General features: G+C 40.2%; 1 protein-coding gene across 5 annotated transcripts in view; it reads right to left on the bottom strand.

The window, feature by feature from the left end:
- LOC126236331 (ankyrin repeat, PH and SEC7 domain containing protein secG-like) overlaps nucleotides 1-25,769 on the bottom strand; it is a 166,720-nt gene that overhangs the window by 125,904 nt on the left and 15,047 nt on the right. For 3 of the 5 annotated variants that reach the window (XM_049945550.1, XM_049945551.1, XM_049945552.1), the window contains exon 2: nucleotides 18,645-18,742. In XM_049945550.1, the coding sequence (XP_049801507.1) occupies nucleotides 18,645-18,742 (98 nt within the window). Of the gene's footprint in view, nucleotides 1-18,644; nucleotides 18,743-21,146; nucleotides 21,275-21,595; nucleotides 21,693-25,769 lie in introns of those variants that run through there. The other 2 variants (XM_049945555.1, XM_049945553.1) reach the window with 2 other exon arrangements.

The following is a 25,769-nucleotide window of genomic DNA, read 5'->3' as shown; positions in this document are numbered from 1 at the left end:
TGCAAGCCAGTGGTGACTTGAATGAATTTCTACCACAGGCTTCATAGCAGACCACTCTTCTCTCCTGCTTAAATGAAATTCCCTTACTGTACTTTCATTTAGAATTAATATCTTCATGTTTGTTACTAATGTTGATATGGTGTGAACAGATCCAGTAGCATCTCTTACAGCATCAACACCTTCATGCTGGAGGTTAAATCTTGTTGCAAGATGTTTACAGAGACCTCCTATCCCACCACATGCACTTTTTCCAAGACCTATTGCTAAAAATTCCATTTTTTCCTCTTAATTCCTGTACTATACTGTTTAGCAAGCTCATGAAGCTGAAAGCAATTTTTAAAATGACATGCTGCACCATCAGTCACATACACATGTTTAGGAAATGCATGGCCTCTAGATGCTATGTCATCAATTATCATGCTGACAGCATAGCATGTGACATCATCACTCGCAACAGCAAAACAGTACGATGTTCCATGGAAGTGAGCAACAAATCTGAATATTGATACCGGTGATGCGTGCCAGTGATAACTTTGAATTTAGTTAAGCAACAGACCAGTTCTCAGCAAAGTCGAAATGAAGAATTAATGGGTCAGTAACCTGGGATGTGGCTGATTTTACTTTTGCTATAGCCAGTCTCTGAAAACTCTGGATATGATGGTGAACTATTCTTTTCAAGACCCAATGCCTAATGTCTGTAACGAACTTCTCTGGCTTTACTGTCTTCTTCACTAACTATCCTCCACCTCACAATGCATAGATTACGTCACTGTCATATCCTGAAGGAGTAATGCTTCAACTGTCATCACTTCAGTACCAGGACTCATTGCACACTGCTGCAGCCATTTATCTTGTGGCTCTTGACATATACACGAAATCATTAGGTCCCTTTCTGTGTAGTTATTTCCTGTGGCAATGCCTATGGTGAAACAAACAAGTTTCAAATTAGTGCAGTAAATGCATGTGCATACTTTCTTCACTGGCTGGCATTTTACCCATTCTGGCCATAAGGAGTAGAATTCTGTGAGATCAGTTTTTAAAACTGGTTTCTCCTTTTTCATTAGGAGTTATGTTTCTCTTATTTATCTTGTCGTATATCTTTTTAACTTTCAGCTTTTCACAATTTTCACTAATAGAGATAACATCAGCCTGGTTAGGACTTTGTCTGCTGCAGTCTTTGCTTCACTTAGGTAATATTCCAGAGCAACGGTAAGTGTATCATCTTGCAATGGATGCCCACATTAAGAATCTGCGCATGCCCAAATACCTTTCACATTCTTTATTTTATGAGCTTTTGAAGTCAAATAATGTGAGGAAATGGATGTGATGCTAATACTATTACTTGAGGACTGCAACACCTCTGACAGATTTCCAACAATTGCGATTTGTTTTTCACTTTTCTTAAACACCATCTTCTTGTGTCTTTTTTCGTAGCCCACACTCCTCACTCTTTCACTACTGTGTTTCTTCACTGACATTGTATCTAACATAAAGTTCAAGCCAAACACACAACTTGATGCAGAATGGTTTATGTGCAAGTTCTTACTCATATGTTATAAACAGAGAAGTTCTGGAAACAGTGTTGTCAATATGTGTATTTTACACTAGATGTGAAATATGTAGAATGTTGAAAATTTTTTAATGATTTACACAGAAAAATATTGCCCGCTGTGTTTGTACAGACTACTAACACATTAATCAAACAATATTTTGTACAAGTCTAAAAAAAGTTCGGATGGGGTTTTTGAGTAAATGATTTGTAAAAACTTGTAAAAATGCCATTTTCTACATTTTCAGTAATAAATATTTACATAATACAGACACCTGGAGCAGAGAAGTCATTGTTTATAATTACGTTACAAGTAGCTGGTAATATGACAGAAAAGATAGTATTCTGTGACTTTACAAACCAGAAAAAAAACTTTAAGTGGAAAAATTAACTTATATTTCATATTTTCGTCTTACATTTGTAAGTTAAAGAAAGCCCACAAGTGTGCGGGTGTCAACTAAATTTCAACACACTAAGAGGGATTTTTAACGGAAAACATCTGCCAGGTCTCCATTACTTTCGGTTTGTTAGTTTTTCATTTTTCTTCTCTACTGTTTCAAGTCATTTACAAAACACACATTTTTCAAAGGGCCCGTACCATTTTAAAAAATGAAGATAAAACAAAAATACTTTATTTCTTAACACTTATAATGTAGAGTGCTAATATATATTTTTTCCAGAGAAATTCATGACCACGAGTTGACATGAACTGTATGATTTGAGATGAGAATTCAGGCAATCAGTGCCTAAAATATGTCAGCAACATCTGTGCTCAATTAGTTTTCAAGTAATTAAGATCTGTAGTCAGAACACGGTTACTGAAATAGAATAGAATATTTAGGCAAACCATCTGGCATAATTCTTCAAAAATTATTACTGTATTTCAACTTCATGTTCAAACAAAAACATTAGGTTATTCCCACCACTCACTTTTCAGTTTTGATGGAGGTGCTACTAATGAGGATTTCTCTGCAGGTAAAAACAGTTAGGCTACATCTGGTGCCCCAATTTAAGAACCACTTTGCAGTGGAAACATTGTTAGTGAACTCTAAAAAACGTGACATAGTATTGAACTACACTGTCCAGTCACATTATAAAGTGACCACCTGACAGAGGCCTGACTAACTACCTTTTGCAATGCGAGACGTGAAGAAAGAGTGTCAGTGAGGTTCTGGAGGGTACCTACAGGAAAGTGGAGCCATGCTGACTCCACTGCCCCCCCCCCCCCCCCCCCCCCGTGGGTTCGGGGGTAAGAATAGGCCCGCGGTATTCCTGCCTGTCGTAAGAGGCGACTAAAAAGGAGTCTCAAACATTTCGGCCTATATGTGATGGTCCCCTCTCGGGTTTGACCTCCATCGTTCCAAATTCTTCCAAAGAGCGAGCCAATTGGGGAAGGGCACCTTACATGGCGCATTTTGTCCATCGTGCATTAAGACCTCTAGCCAGCTTTACCATCATCGCATTGCCATCCCGCTCGTTTTCCATCTCTTGGGCGAGGATACGTTCCTGAGTGCGATTACCCCTATGCATTGTGCAGTGTTGCTTTTTGCTGAGATGATGACCTTGGACGTTTTTGCACCTAAGATCCAGCACGGTAGCCAGTCCGTTGTGGTGGGGCCGCCATGTACCCTGTTGGTTGTAGCCCCCTGACAACACAAGGATCACTCTGCAGATGCCTGCGCCATTAACTCCCCACGTATGCCAATGAGTAGATGCCTATCCTCCTGGGGCATCGGGACTTCTGGCAATGACCATCCTGCCAGGTGGCCCTTGCTGAGGCTTGGTAGCGCCCGTGGGGATGGCCCTTGGTCAGAGTAGGTAGCATCAGGGTGGATGACACGCAATGAAGCGTGGCACATCCTCTCTTGCTGGTGGCAAGCCACCAGCAGTCTCTAAGCGTTCAAGGGCTCATTTTAAAGCTAACGTGTATGACCCCAAATCGTTCCCCTTCCTGGCCACACCATGGGAGGAATGAAAGGCTATAAATGACAGTGAAACGTATTCGCCCCTGTATCTCGTCTGTACCAGAGCTGATGGGGAATCCTTTGTATCCGTGAAGCCTCAGTTCTTTGTAGAGCATTTAGAGGACAAGTTTGGGGAGGTGGAGGGCTTGTCCAAAATGCGCTCTGGGTCAGTTTTGATAAAAACGGCATCCTCTGCACAGTCATGCAGGTTACTTGCTTGTGACAAGTTGGGGGATGTTAATGTTACCATCACACCACATAAGTGTTTAAATATGGTCCAGGGTATTATTTTCCATAGGGACCTACTTTTGCAGTCTGATGATGAGCTGCGCACCAACTTAGAGCGTAGAGGTGTTCATTTTGTCTGGTGCATTCATCAGGGTCCGAAGGACAACCAGGTTGCTACCAGTGCCTTCATCTTGGCCTTCGAGGGTGATACATTTCTGGAGAAGGTCAAGGTGATGGTCTACCATTGTGACATCAAGCCCTATATCCCTCCCCCGATGCGGTGCTTTAAGTGCTGGAAGTTTGGTCATATGTCTTCCTGCTGTACTTCCAGCCTCACATGTCGAGATTGCGGACGCTCATCCCATCCTTATACTCCATGTGCCCCGCCTCCCATCTGTGTCAACTGTGGAGAGCCTCATTCACCTTGCTCGCCAGACTGCAGGTTCTTACAGAAGGACCGCAAAATCATGGAATATAAGACCCTAGACCAACTGACCTATACTGAGACTAAGAGGAAATATGAACACCTCCATCCTGTGCGAATGACTTCCTTCTATGCCACTGCAACAACTGTGTTAGCCCCATCAGTTACGCGACTTTCAGTCAGCTCACCAAACCATACAATACATGCCCCCTTGCCCTTAGGGAGCACTATACCCCCTGTTGCTCCTACGCCACCTACCTTGGGAGCAACACCCCCCCACACATCGGGGACTTCCGTCCCCGCTTCTAAGCCAGAGAAGCGTCCAACTTCTTCGGCTTCTCACACTTGCAAGGGGCCCCTTGGGTCCCTCCCTTCCTAGGTTTCCACAAGCGGGAAGGCTGATGCCCGACAGTGGCATAAGTGCCCACAACCAGCTGGTCGTAGGGCTTCGCGATCCTCCTCTGTCCCGGAGACTGTATTGGTGAGGTGCTCCCAGCCAGTGAAACCCAAGGAACAGCGTGAGAAATCCAAGAAGAGCTCAAAGCCCAAGGAACTCGCGGTGGCACCCACCCCACCGCAACCTTCCAGCTCTGCGTCTGAGGACGAGGTGGAGATTCTGACGTCCGCTGAGGACCTCGATCTTGCCGGTCCCTCAGACGCAATGGATGGCACTTGCACAGGTGCTCAATCGGAGGCAACAGGTGACCCAGCGGCATAATCTGCCTCCCCAGTCCCTTCACGCCTTTCTCAGCCATGGACAATACCATCCTCCAGTGGAACGGCAGCAGTTTCTTCCACCATCTAGCTGAGCTCCAACAACTTCTCAGCCGTCACCCTGTCCTCTGTATTGCTTTTCAACAAACTTGGTTTCCGGCAATGCGAACCCCCGCCCTCCGTGGCTATCGGGGTTATTATAGGAACCGAGCAGCTTATGAAAGGGTATCTGGTGGCATCTGCATCTATGTCCTTCACTCCCTTCACAGAGAGTCTGTCCCTCTACAAACACCTTTAGAGGCTGTCGCTGTTCGGGTGTGGACGCCACAGGCTGTTAATATCTGCAGTCTTTATCTTCCACCGGATGGTGATGTCCCACAGCATGTCCTGGCTGCGCTGATAGCCCAATTGCCGCCACCTTTCCTGTTACTGGGCGACTTCAACGCCCGTAACCCTCTGTGGGGTGGGTCAGTGGCAACAGGTCAAGGTGCCACCGTTGAGCATGTATTGACACAGCTTGACCTTTCCATTTTAAATGATGGTGCCTTCACACATTTCAGTGTGGTGCATGGCACGTACTCAGCCGTCGACCTTTTGATCTGCAGCCCTAGCCTCTTACCATCTGTTCAATGGAGTGTGCATGACGACCTGTGTGGTAGTGACCACTTTCCGATTTTTCTGTCACTGCCACAGCGTCACTCTTCTGGGCACCCTTACAGATGGGCTATGAATAAGGCTGACTGGGACTTGTTCTCCTCCATGGCCGCTATTGCGCCTCTTTCTAATGAAGCCATTGATGCGGTGGTTCACTCCGTCAGCACAGGCATCGTTACTGCCGCAGAATCCGTCCTATCAAGGGGACGACGGATGTGTGGCGGTCGTCCATGCGAGCCACTCGCAGGGACTAGGTAGTCCTTTGTCGGCTCCACATTGGCCACACCTACTTGACACACAGCCATTTACTGCGCCATGCAAACCTGTCTCTATGTCGCTGCGGGTCGGCTTTGACGGTGGTCCACATTTTGTTGGCCTGTCCACTTTTAACTGTGCTCAGGCAAATGTATGTGCTGCCTGATACGCTCCCTGCCCTTTTAACTGATGACTCTGCTATGGCAGGCTTAGTTTTGCATTTTATTTGGGCAGGGGGCTTTTATCACTTAATCTAAGTGTTTGTCCTTTTTGTATTGATTCTGGCCTTTGGCCTACAATTTTAGTCTGAGTTTTTAGTGTGTTTCTCGGTGGTTGGCTTTTCCTTTTTTGTCTCTATGGTCGGCCAACCACTGTCACACACTGTGCGATTTTAATTCCTTTTGTCTGGTCTGTGTCTAAGTCTTTCCTGTCCTGTGTCATCGGTTGTCTTTTCCATTGTTCGTTCTTACTCTGTGTTTGTGTTTTTAAGGTTTGGAAAAAGGGACCAATGACCATAGCAGTCTGGTCCCTTTAATCCCACAAACCAACCAACTAACCAACCAACTCCACTGCCATGGCCAGTTGTGCTAGGTTTTTCTCTTGAGCATCCATGGCATGAACAGCCCAATCGAGGTGGTCCCACAGATTCTCAATCAGGTTTAAATCTGGGGAGTTTGGTGGCAATGAGAGTATGGTGATCTCAACCTGGTGCTCTTCGAACCTTGCATGTACACTGTGAGCTGTGTGAAATGTTGCACTGTCCTGCTGTCAGATGCCATTATGCTGAGAAAAACAAACTGCACATGGGGTGGACATGGTCCACAAGGATAGATACATAATTGGTTGATCCATTATGCATTCCAGAATGATGAGATGACCCAGGGAATGCCACAAAAGCATTCCCCTGACCGCAATGCTCCCTTCTGGTTGCATGTTGTTTGCTTTCAAATGTTTCATGCTGTACATGCCAATGGTCATCTTTCCAATGGAGCATAAAACAAGATTGATCTGGAAAGTCCGTCTAATGCCACTCAATGGACATCACACACTGTGGTTTTGGCATGCAAATTCGAACCTTTGTCACTGCTGAACAGCCATCAGCATGGGTTCGTGAACCAGGCGTCTACTATGGAGGCTGTATGCAGCAACGTTTGCTGAAAGGTCATTGGGAAGACATTGTTCCTAGCCCCTTAGTTCATCTGGGCAATCGGTTGCACATCTATTTGCCTGTACACACCTCCACAGCTGTCACTCACCCCTGTCATCTATCACCTGTAGTGCACCACAGCTGCCTCAGTGCCAGTCTTGGATAGTGTCATTTTATCAGGCATGGTATACTTTAACTGCCACAGCATGCACATAGTTTACAACATTAGCCATTTCAGAAATACTTCCAAGCTCGGCTGGGAAACCAATGATCATGCCCTTTTGGATGTCAGATAAATTGCTCCATTTATGCATTACAACAATGGTGCCCTTGCGGGTGAGGTCTATTTTATGTGGGCACAATAAACTAGGACTCGCAAACTTTGACAGTGAACTCAAGCGGTTTACAGTGACTTAAACAAAGGGAGTGCAACAGCCCATTAGCACTTGGGTTTCCTGGCCACAGTGGGACAGCAGCAAATCAGTGAGCGGGTTCTATGGAAGCAGACACTGAGTACAGGAGCAGCCAATCAGCATGCAGGTGGACACAGCTGACCGGGATAAACAAGACGTCTAGCTGAGAGAATTACAACTTGCGGCAGCCATGCAGACGAAAAATTGAGATGACAACCACAGCAGAGCAGCAGGAAATGAGTCGATAAGAGTAAGTTAATTTCATGGCACAAGCCATTTTATATTAAGTGATACATAATGAGTGGCCTTAACGAACAAGACAGTGTGACTGAGAACAAAGCTGTAGAGGCTAAGTTTTTAAATGAACAGGAAGACCTAAGTGAGACTGGTTCTGTATACAATAGTGGTTATAAATCAGACATGAATGTAACTTTCAATGATGGGGACGAAAGTCCTATTGTAGATGAAACGATAAAAGTATCATCTACATTGTGTGGTGATGTGAGAGAAATGGACGAAAACAGTACTGAAATGGATGAGATCGTTAAGGATAAGGAGGAGGAATCTAGTAGCGAAAATCAGCAAGGGCAAAAGTTTATGGCAGATGGAAAAGTAGAAGTGATGTTAAGGCAAATTATGAGTAGTTTGAGTAGTATGTGTACAAAAGAAGACATTAGTAGTATGAAAAAAGACATTAGCAGGATGGAACAGAAAACTGATACTATTAGAACTGACATGGTGAACTTAAAGGATGGACTGAAGAAAAAAATTAAAAAGGAGATTAGGGTAGTCAATTCTAATCTTACAGAATTAAATAAGAAGTTTAAGGTGGTAGTTAAAGATTGTGATAACACTAATGAGAAATTAACATTAATGAGTAGTAAATGTGTGGGAGAGAGAAAGAAGCTTTGTGATGACAATAGTAGGAAGGTGGAGGTTTCAGAGAAACAGTGTGCTGAAAATAGGGTTAAATTTGAGAAGCAAATCAATCAGATTAAAAATGATTTAGAAAAAAAATGAAAATGTAGATTCAAAATTCACTGAAATGGAGATAAATGTGGAACAGGTACAAAATCTAAAGCATAGAGAAAGTGACAGTGGATCCGATTCTGACAATGGTAGTGATTTGAATGGCATTTCACGGCCATTTTTTGAATCTATTAAGATCACAGAGGGTATAGCAGTGATGCATGTTTCTGGAATAAAAATTATTGGTGCTATTGGTAAGCCATCAAAGGTGTCAAACAAGAGGTACTATTAACTTTGGAATTGGCACGACAGCTGTTGGAGTGCAATTTCTTGGTAATTCAAAATCTCAGCATTGATGTAATATTTGTGACTAATTTCATGTGCAATTAGCAAGTAGGAGGTTCAATATGCAGTGTTGAATTCATTACATGGCGATAATGCTTACCCCAGCTGTCTGTCTCATTTTTCGTGTTTCCTGAGGCAGTCAAACTCTTCTCCTATTCTATCTGTAGTTTATAAGTGAATCAGAGACATTCTACTTTGACTTTCAAGTGATTTTGTACAGTAGGATACTTTAGTAAGAAAAATTTTCTTCAGTGTGTGTGTGTGTGTGTGTGTGTGTGTGTGTGTAGGAATATTATAGAAAAATTTTCTTCAGTGTGTGTGTGTGTGTGTGTGTGTGTGTGTGTGTGTGTGTGTGTAATATTGTCTCAGTTATAGGAAATGGAATCATAAAAGGTGGAAGAAAGTAAATTGGTGTCACAGTTAAAGAACTTCTCTCAAAGAGGTAAGGTAAACAGAAAACAAAAGGTGTCAGCATATGTGGAGGAGATGGTGCAGCTTATCTGAAAACATTACCATCTGAAGTAATCAGCTCATTGGTGTAGCAGCAGAGGCAATATGCAGTAAAAACTATCTTACATACTAGGTCTTGATATTGTGGTATAATAGAAGTGTTTCGTGGAACAGCCTTTTCTAACGTTAAGGAATTACAACTTTAAACATAGTTGCCTGGAGTTATGTGTGTGGAAAGAGTAAGCAAGATTTGTTTGTGTATTGCCCTTCAGGCTAGCATCTCAGGCAATTTGATAGAATACAGTAAAATAATAGCTTTTCTACCTGATAATTTTGTCTTATTGGTAATGAGGGTTAAGTTTGCCTTAGTATAGGAATCTGTTACTGTGGGGTGTTTTTCAGTAGAATCAATTTTGCATTGGATAAGCAGAGCTTTATTTATTAGTTAATGAAGTAATAATGAAATAATAAAACAATGAATAATGTTAGGGTCTTAATGATTAAGGAGCCTGTCTCTGCAATGGGGATATTTTTTGAGAATGCACTCCACTAACTAACAAGGTAAAAAGGTAAGTAAAATAATGGAGCTGACAGACAAGATTGAGGAATGAAGAAGATAACAGAGTACAAACAAATGTGGTGTAACTGTATTGAGGATCTATTTGTGAACTAGGCACCCTTGGGTACTGTGTATATTGTGCAGTTCATGACACTGCAGCTGGGAATGAGTGATTAACATAAAGAGCAATATTTTAGTGAGGTACAAGTCACATAATGCTGCATCATTGGATCTATATGTTATCTGAAAACTTCTATTGGTGTTCTGAGGAATTATGAGCTTAAAATAGTAATACTGGAACGAAGAAAAGCAATTTTACTGATTAACTGATAACTGTGGTGCTAAACTGATGTTATATTCCGACAGGTCAACTATTTGGTAACATTTTGTGGTTTTTTGAGGATTTAATTTTCTGTTTATATGAGAGTAGTGCTCAGAGTTGAGTAGAGAAGTAGGGCTATGATTTGGTACAACTTCCATCCCCTTAATTTTGATTTGAGTCGTAATTAAGTTATGTGATAGTGACTCTATTCTTTTTTCATGAAGTAATGATTAGTAAATTTATGCTACTGCACATCTTGAGTTTTTTGCAAATGGAGAAAGAGACCCAAATTTATCAAGTTTAACCAGTTTCAGACAGTTATGACTTAAAAGTAGTGTTCTGTAGTGTAATGTGCACTTCATTTAAAAAATTTCTAGTCCACACCTCTCATACTATAATCAAATTTAGTGCTAATTATTGTAATGTTATGAGAACTATTTAATGTATTTATTTATGATGTAATGACTATCATTTGCCATTCGAGTTAGACATTTTTTTAGACTTAAGTTAGAGGTAAAAGTAAGTGTAGTAAAGTAGGGTATTTTGCCTAATTTTTTCATGTACTGTGGCTTGGAGAACCACCTCCAAGGTACTGATACCAGTGCATTTCCTTACTAACTGACACTTGGACCTGTTGAAGGCATGGACAACTCGGTGAGAAAATGTGTAAAAGCTTATTAAAATTGTAAAAGTGAGTGTGAAAAATACTAAACATTGAGCAAGTGAAATTTTCTATCTAAAAAGTGAACTGCAATGCACAGTGTAATTTAACTTATTGCAAACCATGAGGATTTATTATCTGAAGCAATACAGGTCTTGTATCAAGAGATATGTATCTTAGAATGTAATCTTTGTTTACTCAAAAAGGACATCACTTATGATGAAGATGCCTAATTTCTATTAAAAATATAATTTGTGGATATTTTGTGCAATTGTACAATACACGGTATGTAAATATTTTGTATTTTTCATATGGCCACTTCATACAAGATTAACTTAGAAAAAATGTATGTACTGTAGTTCCGATAAGATTTCATATGTAATATTTTTTTGTGTGTAGATTGTTAAGCCAATGTCTGGGGTCACTTGTGGTCATTGAATTGCCCGGTTAGCTATTTGCAGTATCTATCTGGTCAATCCAATGAGAGGGTGATGTGATGAAGCAAGCTGGTATATTTTTACTTCCCCTCTTGTTTTGCCATCTGCTTCCTTAAATTCATTTTTTCACTAAATACCATTAACATATGTGAGTATAATCTGCATTTTCATAAAAGAGAAAGTTTGGCCCTCAGTTTTTAAGAATATAACAGCAGGTCTAATTTTGTGCTTAGTTTTATGTATGTAATTGATTTTCTAATTTATTTAGACTATTACTAATTAGTATCTTTTGTTCTATGGCGAAATCAGTAATTGTTTCATAACTTAAATTCTATTGTTGACTTACAAACAAATATAAATTCTGTAATAATTATAAACATGTGGAGGAACCACCAATAGTATTCTTAAAGGATCTATTTGAAAACTTGTTAGCAAAGCCAGCCCTTAATTAATTCCAAAGTAATTAACAGTTTTGTCAAAAGTATTGATTGTGTAACTATATCTGTTAATTTCATCATTTAAACAAATAATTCAGACTAACTCTTGTACTAGAAGAAACTGCTAAAAAGACACAATTTTTTTATGTATTCAGTTAATTTAAGGAGTTAAGTTTTAATTGTAATTTCTATAAATTAAACATCAAACAATGTATAGTTTCAGTGCCTATTATAGAGAGGATATATAAGGGCCCGATTTTTGGCCCTGACAGTCAGTCCACGGCAGAGTTTCAGACACGGAACCCATATTGGTTAGCTCAACAACATCAGATTAACTGCGAAATAAGTGTTAAACCGATAGGCCGTCTGTTAAAGCAATGACAGTGTCTATTCAATTTATTTGAAAGACTGTGAAATGTGTGATTAGGTTTTTATTGCTTGTAGATGTTCAACAGTAAACTACTGTAGCAGTATGTGGATGTTTGCCTGCAACCTATTAATGAGGCTTATCGAAAGTTAAACAATAGTTAACTGGCCATATTAAATGTGTATATTGGGGAGGGAGGGTGGGGGGGAACAGTGAAAGTAAAGAACTGTAAAAAGTAAATGTGCACCTGTCGGGTACATCATTTAAAGTAGTCATTGTTGAACTACCACCCCCATTTTTCAGTATAGCAACGCAGTACGTCGACACCGAGGACAATCAATGAGGAAATAAAGCAGGCAAACATCACAACCCTTTTACTAACAGAATGCCCATCTACTAATGAAGAATAAATAAAAATATTGTCTAATGGCTGTGCTGCTGTCCTCCTGCACCCTAGTTGGAAAAAACACAATCTGCATCAGATCATATGAGTTTAGGAGATCTACCAACATCCTTTTTCTGCAGGGGACTCCAACGACTTGAGTCCATCTCACATTGTTGCTGCACTATGCTGAGCAGGAGGAGGTCCTACACGATATTAGAAGGTATCTCATGACTTCTGTAACCCCAGTGCACACGAAAAAGTAGTCTCACCTACTTCCCCTCACTATAGTATCAATCACCGACTGAATTACTCTCACAAGCTTAGCTTTCTTGTCTCCATGCTCTTCCAAAGTAACTTTGCTGTGTCTTGCGGCACTATATCATGTGAATTAAGCCTTAGTGATTTGGTCTACAGTTTAACTGGTTTGCTCTTCAGGTAGACGAACCTTGTGACAATATTTCATTGGTGACAATTTCCCTAGGTGGAACAATGTTAATTCAGGTTCCACTGTGCATCGCCACAGGTGAATTTTGACATAATGCTTCAACCAAAAGGCTAGCCACAGACTCGTGCATTATCCTTCACCTACTTTATACCTGTTGCGCACAATACACTAGGGCTGTGTTGTAAACAGCCTACCATCTGTGTCAGCAGCCTGCGCCATCTACCACACTGCAAGGCTGTGACCTAGTGCTCACACTACTGAATCCTTCCAGTCCTCGGGCACACAGTCCTCAAAGGATTCCATCATAGTGGCCACAATGTTTCCCTTACAATCATGTTTCCTCTTTTTTTCCTATCCCCTCTCTGCTTCTGTGGAGATGATACAACCTCAGGTGGCAACAAATCAGTGTCCTCTGGAAATAAAAGTGACACTTCATTACTTATAACATCTTCAATACAATCGACCTCATCTATAGCTTCTTATGCTCCCTCTGCAGTATCTACTACAACATTAATGTCTCCATTTCCACTTAGTGTGACACAAAAATCATAGGCACATATATTTCCCTGTACATCTGGCCCAGGTTCCACAGCCTCTAAAAAACACCTATTATCGTTCAATGAGGTAGTCACTACCACACACAGCTCACACATGTTGCTATCCAGAAACTCATTTACTTTAGTGTAGCCTGCACATATTTTGTCTAGTACTACAGCTATTTCAGACCCCACTTTTTCACATGATCTTGAAGCTGGTACTTTTGTATTACCCTTCTTAACTTCTACAATGTCACTACTCCACGCATCAACTAAACTTACACTACTGACTTCTTTCTCCTTACTTTCTGCTCCCTTCCTCTTTCTTAATGCTTCCAAAATCCTCACATTCCCTGCCCTCAGTGAGTTGTGATCATTTTCAACCATTCACTTGTAAGATTCTCTCTTCTTTTTCTCTATTCTGCTGTGCACAGCTCTGTAGTGTTTCTCAGCCTTTAGTTCCTTAAACAAATATGCACTGCCTGCTTGCAGTCAAGCTACCTCAGCTGCTACAGTCTATACTGCATCGTCCAGGGCAGTCCTTTGTGGTATTGCAGATGACACAATTAATCCTCTACTAAATATACAAAAACATGAAGAAAACAGAACAACAAAAAGACACTTAAACATACTACTAATCTAATACTTCTCACTATTTTGACACATTTACATACTGAGTCAAATTCTTTGCCCATCACATGATATATTGCACATTAAAAATGGCACATATTCCCTACAATTCTCAAACCCTGATGTTGTGGAAACACTGGTCAATAAATACAAGAAAACAGCAAAACAAAATCAAATTACGAGGATACTTATGAGTAACACTATCATAACACTTCTTAATAAAAATCTGCTTCACCTCCTGAACCACTAAAATAGTTAACACCTTACATATTTCTAGACAATGAACTGTTGCTTTGCTTATGATACAGCATACTGCCCATATTAATCAATCAAACTTAACACCTATATTTATACATACCGGCCACCTCTGGCAAAAGACCCACTGTCTTGCCATGACATACGATGTCGATCTTACTTCTAACACCAGAATGTGGGTGTGCGGGGTGGGTGTCCTTTACAGTGGTGGTGTTGGACTGGAATGCTGATGCGTGATATCCACAGCTCTGTGCAGGCATGCGTGCAGATTAGTGAGCCCACCATGATTCTGTCTTCCCCGTGCAGAGGAAGACAGTCCCCAGCGATGTTGTCCACCCTTGCGAGTGGAGGGATGCTGTGTTAGTTTGCTTGCACCAGTACAGGCAGATGGCAGCTGCACTGCCCCAAGTCATGAATGGCTGCCCTACAAGGCAGAATTCCAGCTGTGGCTTAAGTGAGCCCGAAGCCTGAAGATGAACCACCATCTTGGAAAGCTCCAAGACCATGGTAGTGGACTTAGGACCCACAGCAAGCTCGTTGGTGGTGGAGTCCAAGTCACATGATGGCAGCCTGCAAAGCTGTGTTGCCCCATAGCCTGATGTGGACAACACCTCATAGGTACTGCCAGACTGTGATGACTTTGGCTAAAATGATGAGTATTTATACAGGTTCAGTGCCCACTTGTGTGAGGGCACCGCTTCAAACCATGTGCACCAAAACAAGGCGGCCCGCAAAAGGCATGGCAACTGGCCTGCCCTTGCCGTTCTCCTGCGTCATTGGTACTGCAAGCGCTGGCACCTGCCTCGCAATATGGAAACTAGCTGTTGGTATTGCTGCATCTGATGCAACTGTGTTTTCGCACACTGTGCAACTGCTGTTGTCTGCAGCCCATTTGCAACAGCTATGGCTGTGCTGCTATTTTACTTAGTAGTGCCATAAAATATTGGCAGCACTACAGTTCTTCACTTTTTTGTAACCCTCCACAACAGTATCAAAGAGGTCATAAAACCTAACACTGCTGCCTTTTGAAAGTCATTGAACTTATGTAAGAAGCAGTGGACATTCAAAATGTTCATTGTATTCATCACAGAGTATCTGAAAAAGTCTGGCATTGACAGATTGAGATTTAATTTTAATTTCATTCACTGCAGTGATGACAGTCTGAAGCGAGTTTGACAGTTCTTGCCAGGTGTCAGTGCAGAACAGTGGCAAAAACTACAGTTAAACTGCCCCCCCCCCCCCCCCCTTCCTTCAGCTGTCTAAAATACTGTGGCAACTGATTGGGCTTTTCTCACAATCTGTAGAGAGGTGCTATCAACTGCTTTGAGATCCACTAGTCTAAATCATTTATCTGAATCCTGAAAAAGGCTTCTAGTCAGATAACATCCCCTTGTAATTCCAAGACGCAGTAACGCTTCAGGCCCAGTCTTGACACTGTGTCTTAATCATGGACATCACAGGAAGTGCGAAGTCAACTTTATTATATCACTATTATTGTTATATTAGCCAAAGGCACTGCTGCAGTGGTAACATCGGTTCCTGTCAGATGACCAAATTTAAGCACAGTCACTCTTGGATAGCACTTGATGGGTGACAGTCCGGGTCTGTCAAGTGCTGTTGGCAAGCATGGTGCACTCAGCTCTTGTACAGCCACTAGAGGAGCTACATTACCAAGAAGTAGTGGCTCCCCTCATAAAGACTGACAAAGGCCGGGAGAGCAGTGTGCTCACCACATGCCCCTCCAGATCTGCATCCAGTGATGCGTATCAGCTGATGATGACATGGCAGTTGGTTGGTACTGTTGGGCTTTTCAGAGGCCTGTTTGGATGGAGTCTTTTTACTGTATTAAAAAAACTGTGATCACAGCATATGCAATAATTATGGGAACATATTGCTGCAATCTATTACTAATAAAATGCTCATTAGAATTTTGTTTAATCATTTTCAAGTTATCACAAAGATTCCTGATATGCAATGTGATTTTTGAATGTGTAAAAGCACAACTCGCATCATTTTCTGTGCAAGGTAACTTCACAAACAAGGTATAGAACAGCAAAATCTCTCTTCTTAGCCTTCAAAGAGTTAGAGAAGCATTTGATTCATTTCTAGGGCCTGTTATGTGGGCTGTACTGAGACACTTTGGATGTCTTTGTTGTGATGATGATGTAGCTCAGGATTTTCATGAGGGCATAAAAATTATGCAATAATCCCCCCCCACACACACACACAAACATACAATGTCCTTACGATCTTTTGTTCAACTGACATGTTCCACATAACATTTATTGTGAATATATCTGAGGAAATGAATCTAACTGCACTTAAGCATGACTGGGCACATGCCCTTTTCACACAATATTTCTAAAGCTTCCATATTGTCTGAAATACTAACAGGCAGCTCACATGTTGAGTTTACGAATAATGTAGAAAGAGAGTTTCTCACATTGCCTAGACTTCTGCACAAAAAACTAACCAGAATCACAAAAATAACTGAAATACAATACACACATGACTAACACTTGCTGTCACATCACAAGAGCTACAACAGCAAGTAAATCAGTAGAACAACACACATGACTGATTTTTGACACTCTATTAATTATAAAACTAAGGTGGTGGCACAACCTGCATCAGCGACCGTCCTCTCAGATTGTAGCACATACGTCTCAGATATAGCATAAGAGCTGATGGAATACTTTCCTGTACCTGTGTAGTACGCTACCTGTGCATGATACCTGTGAACAAGATAGGGAGTAGAGGATCTGTGCAGCTGAGGTATCAGGTCCAGCAAGGAAGACCTCACTGTGGACACAAAACTGATAGTGCGTGAGGTGTTTGTCACTTCACTGGTGCTATTCTGCTCTTAAAACTTGGACTCCCTACAGCTGAAATATACAAAGGCTTAAATGCTTCCACAAGCAGAAACTTATAACCATTCTGAAAACCAAAAGGGAAGACTGTACTATCAATATCAAATACTCAGAAAGAGTGTACATTGACGCACAGTGGTGAAATCACTACCGTCAGAAATCAGCTGAGATTGTTGACACGTGTTTGTCATATGAATGATACTATGCTTCATCATCAGCTGCTTTACAGCAAACTGTTTTCTGGCTCAATCTCCCATGAGAGTTAATGGACCAACTTTAACATATAATGAAGATGACCGATATCAACCCAGATGTATGAGACTCAATGGGTAGATATTAGGAAACATGAACAAACAAAATAAGTGAATATAGCTAAAAATGCAGGGAAAAGTCTGAAAGAGGACTTTATATATAAATACAATCAAATGGTTGACAGTGGTGATGACATGGGGAGAACCTGCAAAAAAGTTTCAATGCTGGCACCAAACTGTCCTTAGGATTGCAGCTTTAAAGAGAGATATTGCACATGCTAAGATGACAAGTGATGAACACAGAAATTTCACTGAACTCTACTACAATTCCTCAACACTGGTGCTGGTGCTACAAGTTTCATACCAAAATTGGACTTTGTAGCAACATAAAACATGCACACAACACAAACTGAGATAAAGGCGAAAAACATGTATACTCAGAAATACATAACTGTTGACAGCAATGAATCATATGGTATTAGCTTTTGTCTATTTTGATGTATCAGTTCAATATGCCATTTTTCATTGATGTTCAGATAAGAACAACTCATCTGTTGAAATTCCGCATGCCCTCTCACTTTCATATATTATTATTATTATTATTATTATTATTATTTATTTTTATTTCTAAGTTTCTTATGTTTAGATGGACAATAAATATACATTAGTATTTTTTTCAGATCAACAAATTTGTCCAAGTTGCAGTATTTTGCTTAGTGTTTGTTTTAACTGTAATCTATGTACTCAGTAGCTCTGTCTCCAGGAAGAACTTATTCTAATAAAATCACAAGAGGAAAAAATCAAGTCAGTATGATAAAGAAAATGCTTTCCTCCTGGTACATCTGCTGGAAAAAGATTCTTTGGTCTCTAAAAGTCTGAATGGTCTCATATCTATCAACTTTATGTTGGTGTCAGTTCTATCCAAGTTATCTCCTTTTGGTAATTGGTAAATGTGAGCTTCACGAAAGAAATTTAGATACATTAAATTGAACCCAAGAGCATTCTAAATGAAAGTTAAACTAAATGATCTTTCACTATACACAGTTTGTTACATGAAATTACTGGTATTACATTATGGTAAATCTTATCTTTCAATTTATGAATCAAATTTTACATAGAAACAATTACACTAAAATGAGTTAAGTATTAATATTATATTCACAGTTTTAAGTCTGGGCTGTTCAAGCAGGGGACTATGTAACAAATGCAGAATAGTTTGTTTCTCATCTCTCTTTGTTTTTAAACAAGAAAATGTTTATGATGTACATAGAAAGTTATGATGAACCTGAAATAAACTGAAACAGTCCTACATTCAGTGTTGATAAATTAACCAACTTGATAAAACTATAGTATATGTCTCACTTTACGTACACATACCTTTTGAAAGAAGGTATCCAACATTATGCACATCCCCCTTAGAGATAGCTGAGAACAACATATCTTCTATTCTTTCCATTGTGAGGAAACTTCGGGTCCTGGAAGAAATTTTTTAGTATGTAATTGTGAGGAATGTTCAAACCAACATTTTGGGTCAATATATTTTTTACAAATCTCATACAAAACAAGATGGAGAAATACAATCTAAAACTAGGAAAGATACCACTATTTAACAATTTAATAAACTTTTAGTAAGGTAGACCAAATTTTTAATATTATAAATTAACTGAACTGACATAAACTGGCAACATTATTGTAATGTAACTTAAGAAATATTCAAAACATCCAAAAGAGATGATGTGTGTAGGACACTCAGGCCATGATTATAATAATATATTTGAAAAACCACACAGTTTTTACAATGAAGAAAATCACTGACTCCTACTAAACACTAAAAATAATTTAGTAAGTTAGTGGCATTTGATGTAGAGGCAGACGACTTTCTCAGGTGAAGGGCTATATAAAAAACTTTATGTATTATATTTATTTACATTTAAACTTTGTCGACTGCTGGACTCTTTCTTGGACACAGTGTGTGATAGGTTTCCTTTTCAGAGCTTGTTTGCCTTACCCTAAAATGAACTTATCAATTATCAGATTAATTACATCACATTTATTTCATGTGTTTTTACAATGTTTAATGTGGAAATAAATACTCAGTGCTGTTACAAAAACAGTGGCAAGAGACTTTGGAAATTAAACATTTGTGCTGGTATTTTGAGCTACGGGACAGAACATTGACATTTCTGAAATCACACCAAATGAACTTTCATTTGGGAAACTTCAGAGTCATTCATCAATTATTATAACAAATACACATTGTAATGGGAGAGTGATGCAAAATATTTCAGAAATCACACCAAGTGAGCTTTAATTTGAGAAGCTTGGAAGTCATTCATCAATTATTAGGACAAAAACACCAGCAAACAGCATCAGTACTGCACTTCCTGAAACCTATCACAGTAAGTTCATCAGCAGCATCAATTCTGTCAGCCCAGTCACTTCCATTGTTTGACAAAGCTGAGGAGGAATGTATCATCTACCAAAGGAGATTAAAACTTCATATCTAAGCAGGTCAATTTACTGACCCACAATGATAGTGCACATCTTTGCCGTTAATAAATCTGCATTTGTACAATTTAGTGTGGAAACAAGTGCCATTAGCAGAGGCATCCACCTTCTCATTGTGCTGTTACCTGAATCATTTTACACGAAAAAACGCACGTACAATGTGCTAGACTCATGGTCCTGGAGTATAGGAAGACAGAAGCCAGTTTTATGCAGCTGGGATTGCACATCTATGTGGTATGTGGACTCAATCATAAATGAAATGGTGTGTGTGTGTGTGTGTGTAGGGGGAGGGAGGGATAGGAGCAGGATGAATACTACACTGATTCTATAATTAGAGATTACGTGATTCATTTAGCACCAATCATAGGTATTATGTAAGTCAAGGCCTGAAAACTCCCTGATCAGGCACAGAGGACCACTTAATACCAACTAGCTGCATGACATCATCTGCCATATGGCATCATTTGCTTGTGGAATGGAGGAGTATGGAGTCTGCATACCCTCTCCTGGCAAATTGTCTTTCCAGACCTTGGAGCCACTATTTCTCATTCAATATTGGGCAACTGAACCTGGGTCCTCTGTCATGACAGTCAGATGTGCTGAGAACTCAACTGTGGAGGTGGAGCTCTTGAGTACAAATATTCTGAATCACTAAAGCATTTAAGACTTTTCACGTGGCACAGAATGCCTTAGAAACAAAATGTGAGGTCCTCAGCATTTCTCGTATACCTTTCAAGACTCAAAATTGCTGTTCATCAGGGCACTCAACAGAATGGCTACACAGATCTATATCTGCCTTAATAAGAGTATTTCAAAACAGCACTTCCCGTAACTATCACCATTTGCTAAGTTGCCTGAGAGTTTTATCAAGCAACCATGTAAAGAATGCAGCCATTATGAAGGTATCTGCCAAACTTGATTCAAAGCAGAACATACAGCGGAAGTTTGTCATAGCCAACCCTGCTGAATCACTGCCTAGACCTGCATCACGACAGCTCCAATAAATAGTTTTCAGTTGTTGAGCAACAATAATGCTCCCCCCCCCCCCCCCCAACAAATCAATACTGTCAGCTGCTACTTGAGGAATGCCAGTTACTTTTCTTTTTGATACTGGGCATTTGTGTCTGTTACATCAATCTACATACTTAATTTATGGCACACAACAATTAAAACCTGAAAAATCCCACATTTGGACCATGACTAGCATGAAACTGCTCCTGGGCAATTAACCGTACTGCTGACACAATCAAGTGACATGTCCCATCACCTTCTCTGTGATGACCAATCTTACAATCAAAAACATTTTTGCTCTCAACACACACACTGTGTCTGTATTTTGCACTCAATAATCTACTTATATCATTTAGTAACCTGAGAAAATTGAGAAAAACTTTGTATAAAGCTTTCTGTCATGTTGAAGCTGGACCAAATTCTTGTCAACAACATTCCTTTTGGATTGTGCCAATACAACAGAATTCCATTCTGGGTCACCACAGCCTCTGGAATATTCCAAAAATACTTTAAACAACTTGCAGAAGATATTCCACAATATATAAATTACCTAGACAATATTATCATAAGTGAAACAAATACTGAATTTCTGCGTAATAAGTAACTCATGCCTGAGACACTTTCACCACGTTCCCTTAACTACAATATTTTCAAAACATCTTTGCCCAACTTATTGTTACCAACAAGGGGTACCTCCTAAGCGAGGAAGCTCTCAACGCAACCAGAGTTATGTCTCCAATTAATCTTAAAGATTTGCAAGTCTTCCTGAATAAAAACAGTTATTGGACTCAATTCTTGCCTCAACTAACCAAAAGCCCTCATTTTTGAATCTCTTATGCAGAGAAACGCAAAAAAGTGTGCTGTCCCAGGCTTTTCAATGGGTATTGCAGCAACTCAAAAAAACACTGAAATTAACACTGTCAAGCATCACATCAGCTAGGTCTGCTCCTGGTCATACTAACTGGAACTTCTGCCCATAATATTGGTACAGTCTTGCCATGTAGCTTGGCTAGGGCTCACTGCAAGTCCCTTTTTAAAATGCTGTGTTTGCTTACTGTACCTTCTTGTACATACAGGGTGATCAGAAACAGTATGAAGAGCTTGTAAGGGTGTTGAGAAATAATTGTCAAGAAAAAAATTCAATACATTGCACCATTTCTGAGTTAATTAGCATGAAGTTAGATAACTAGACCACTGCACGCACAGATTCAAGTGGACTGCCAGATACAATTAGTGTCAGTTGCTCTCACAGCGTAGGTGGCAGTGCATGAGACTGTCCAGCCTTTGGCTCATGCTTGATCCTTACTATCGACCCATGTTCAATTTTTTTTGTCACTCTCCTGTTAGATTTTAGGAAACCAAACAATGAACACATTTGGTGACATCATCTCTGGCAGGCCACTTGAATAAGCACATGCATTAGCGTGATTGGCTAACATCAATGCTAATTAACTCAGAAAGAGCACATTGTATCAAATTTTTTTCTTTACAATTATTTCTAAGCACAACCTATCCTGTAACACCCTTACATGCTTTCCAGACTGTTTCTACCACTCTGTATACAAATGTGTGTTGTCGAAAAGAACTAGACTTGGTGACCTAGAAGCCAACTTCAATTACCACAATTATAATATTTGCAAATACTCTCTAAATAGAACAAGCTATGACAACATGTACTCAAAAACACGTGAGCCACTTTGGCACCATTCTTTGATGCAATGCCAACATACACAAAGAGGTTGCAGACAGAAACTGTTTTTACATCAGAGTTAAAATAATTTCTTGTTGAGAAGTGTTTCTACACTGTAAATAAATATGTTGGCTTACAGGATTACTAGGCCGTCATTTATTGTTGAGTTCTTTTGATTGATTTTGTTAACTGATGTACCATCTATGCTGTGTTTATCTTTGCAAAGAATGTTTGGGTTGTTGAGTTTTTGTTTCCTCTGTTTCAGATGCAGTTAAATACAGCACCACTGAAAATGGATCTGATCTATCCAAATTGTGATGGATATAGTGTTAGCAGGTTTTTGTGTGTTCATGCATCATACTTTTCAGCAGAGCTGTATAATGTGCTTGTGGGTTTTATTTTCTGGGGGATATTTTATATCAAAGTTCCATGGTTTACCTACATCAGTGATTTACTTATTGTGCATGTTGAGTATTTCAGCAGTGTTACATAATGTGCTCATGTGTTCTCTCTTTTTCAGTAGTGTTTTTATTTTCAGAATTTCTTGTTTACTTATGTGCATGTTGTGCTCACAATGTAGATGACGTATTTCCGATTTCCCTTCCAATCATGTACTATGTGAGGTGGCTACTTAAGTCTTAATGTACTGAATTTGCATTTGGGAGGACCGGGGTTAGTTCTAAGTTCCGGTCATCCTGACTTGTGTTTTCCATGGTTCCCCAAATTGATGAGATGAATGTTGGGACAGTTTCTTTGATTAGGCCACGGCAGACTTCCTGTCCTATCCTCACCTTAGCCTATCGTACTTTGTTTGATTGTTTTATATGTATATGTTACTTCTGTAATGTTTCTGACATGTCTGGTACTATTATACTAAAAGGTCTGCTATCCCGTACGTGGTCAAGCTATAGCATACCATCAGAATAGCCAACACTGCAGCTTTACTGATGAGCTTCGCCACCTACAAACCATTATAACTGAAAGGAACACAATTACTGCAGCTGACTAAGCACTTGTGCAATGACAGCAACAGTAAACATCTAACCACTAACCACATCCCTGTTCCACCCTGGATACAACTGCCATGCTGAGAAATTTGTGTGTATTTTTAAAACTCAAATATTCAAATACTTAGCCACAACCATTTCTGAATGAGCTTTAAATAGTTTTCCTAGCTATATGGCAACATCCATCAAAGGCCACAATTTGGCAGTGCTGCTTCATGAGTCACCTTATAAGCACTTCTCTATCTGCTGTTCCTACAGCCAGAATAAGAGGACGGCAACACCACATCATTCCAAGTTGGCACTCCAGTGTGGGCATGCACGTGTGGGCCGCACCTGGGTGGATCTGGAGACCCACCACAGTTCATCAGTTACCAGTTTGTGACAGTTGCAATACCCAGGGGCCAATTGCAAAGCCACTGAAACTAGCTATGTTTGTGGCATCTGGGACACACACCAAAAGCTGTCATCAACCCATCAAGTGTCAGCATGGTTGGTGTCTCCTCTGAGCTCCAATGACAACCAGCAACCCCACTTTGATGACTCAACAGATCCTTCCAGTATCTCACTCTGAGACACAGCTCACACCAATGGAAGTGTATAAGCCAGAATCTCTACTGACTTCTTTTTACAAGGCAAAGCCCAAAGCAGAACAAATCATCCAGCTGGTAATGGTACCATACCTACACCACACACCAGGAATTCTGCTGTGCATTGGCCAGGACATTTCAGTCCTTTGGATTGCTTCAAGGAGGGAGGGATTTAGCAATCCCATTGGGCATCAGTATGGAAAACATATCAGTGATCTGTGTAACTGGAATAATAATCAGCAGAAATGCTGAGAGCTGTCTGGAATAATAATGTTGTAGCATATCATGTGAGCTGACCATTGTGTGTTTTAAGCCACTTCACTGTTTTCCTACGTTGGTGTTTTACAGTGATTTCTGTGGGATTCTGGACTGTTTGGTTTGCTATTTGGACTGTGCCTACACCCCCTGCCCCTGGACTCTTACTTGGACTTGGTATCTAATAGGTTTCTTTTCATGACATGCCTGTCTTAGCCTACGATGAAATTACCTGTTTCCAACTTTATGATTGCACATTTATTTCATGTGTTTCTATCTGATTTTATGTCGTAATAAGTGTTGAGTGCTGCCTACAAAAGTTTCCATCCACCTCAAACCCAACCATACAGTGCTTAACTGAATGCTTGTGAATCACAAGAACTCTTCTTCCCCTAGTAAAAGCTTAATTAGATACTCAGGAGATTTCAAGGAAGATCATTAGAACACCTAGACTGAATAGTTTTAGCATCCCATTCCCATTTACATTTTCTAAGGTGAACTTAATAACTGGCATTATCTTTGATCAAGAGGCTCAAATTAACAATAAAATTCTGGCACAGTTTTTAAGAGAGTATCTGGAGGTAATACATATCTATTCTGAAGGCTCCAAAACCAGCGACTGTCTAAGTGCATACTGCAAAACTTGTTTACAGAAGTCTGCAGCAGAGGCACATATCATGACTGCAGAACTTCTTGTGATGTTACAAACACTTTGTTTCTGCTCACAGACTATAGCACCTCTATATTTCTACTCATTGACTCTATCTTCTCTAACAGAACTTAGCAATTTCGGCACCTGTTTGAGTGACAACCCCATTGTACACAAGATTATCAAAGTGTTAGAATCAATGCGTGAAGGCCATTCCATTAATTTCACATGTGTCAAATCACACTGTGGGATCACTGACAATGAAGCTGTCAACTTCTTAGCCACAGAAGCTGCTGTGACAGGGCATGCCACCTTGACTGCAATCTCAGTTAAAGATTATCAGTATGTCCTACACACACGTATTATAGAAGACTAGCAACAGAAATGGGAGGAAACAAGAAGATACAAAGGCAAAATGTATGCAAAAATTTGCTTGTTGGTCCCCTATTCCACAAAATATCATCCAAATGTAATGCTTCGGCACCTCATCTCTCTAATAGCCACACTCAAATTAAACCACTGATGTCTCCATAAACATCTCCACAGGCTGCACATCATAGAGAAACCTTTCTGCTCTTGTGGAGAAGAAGAAGATGCAGATTACATTTTCTTTGGGTGCTCCAGATTACATGGAAAAAGTCTATAATGTATTATCATGGAAGTTAAATGTCCTTAGAAGGGAAGAGGTACTAAGTCTGTGTAATGGCCATGGGTACTCTGGTAGTACTCACATATCCCAGCTTGCTGATAGGCTTTCCAAAATCCTTAACCCTTGCTTCATGTTTAGTGATGGAA

This window comes from Schistocerca nitens, chromosome 2 (genome assembly GCF_023898315.1).
Source record: "Schistocerca nitens isolate TAMUIC-IGC-003100 chromosome 2, iqSchNite1.1, whole genome shotgun sequence".
NCBI lineage: Eukaryota > Metazoa > Arthropoda > Insecta > Orthoptera > Acrididae > Schistocerca > Schistocerca nitens.
Note: the sequence above shows the minus strand (reverse complement) of the source record. Positions and strands in the feature narration are given on the sequence as shown.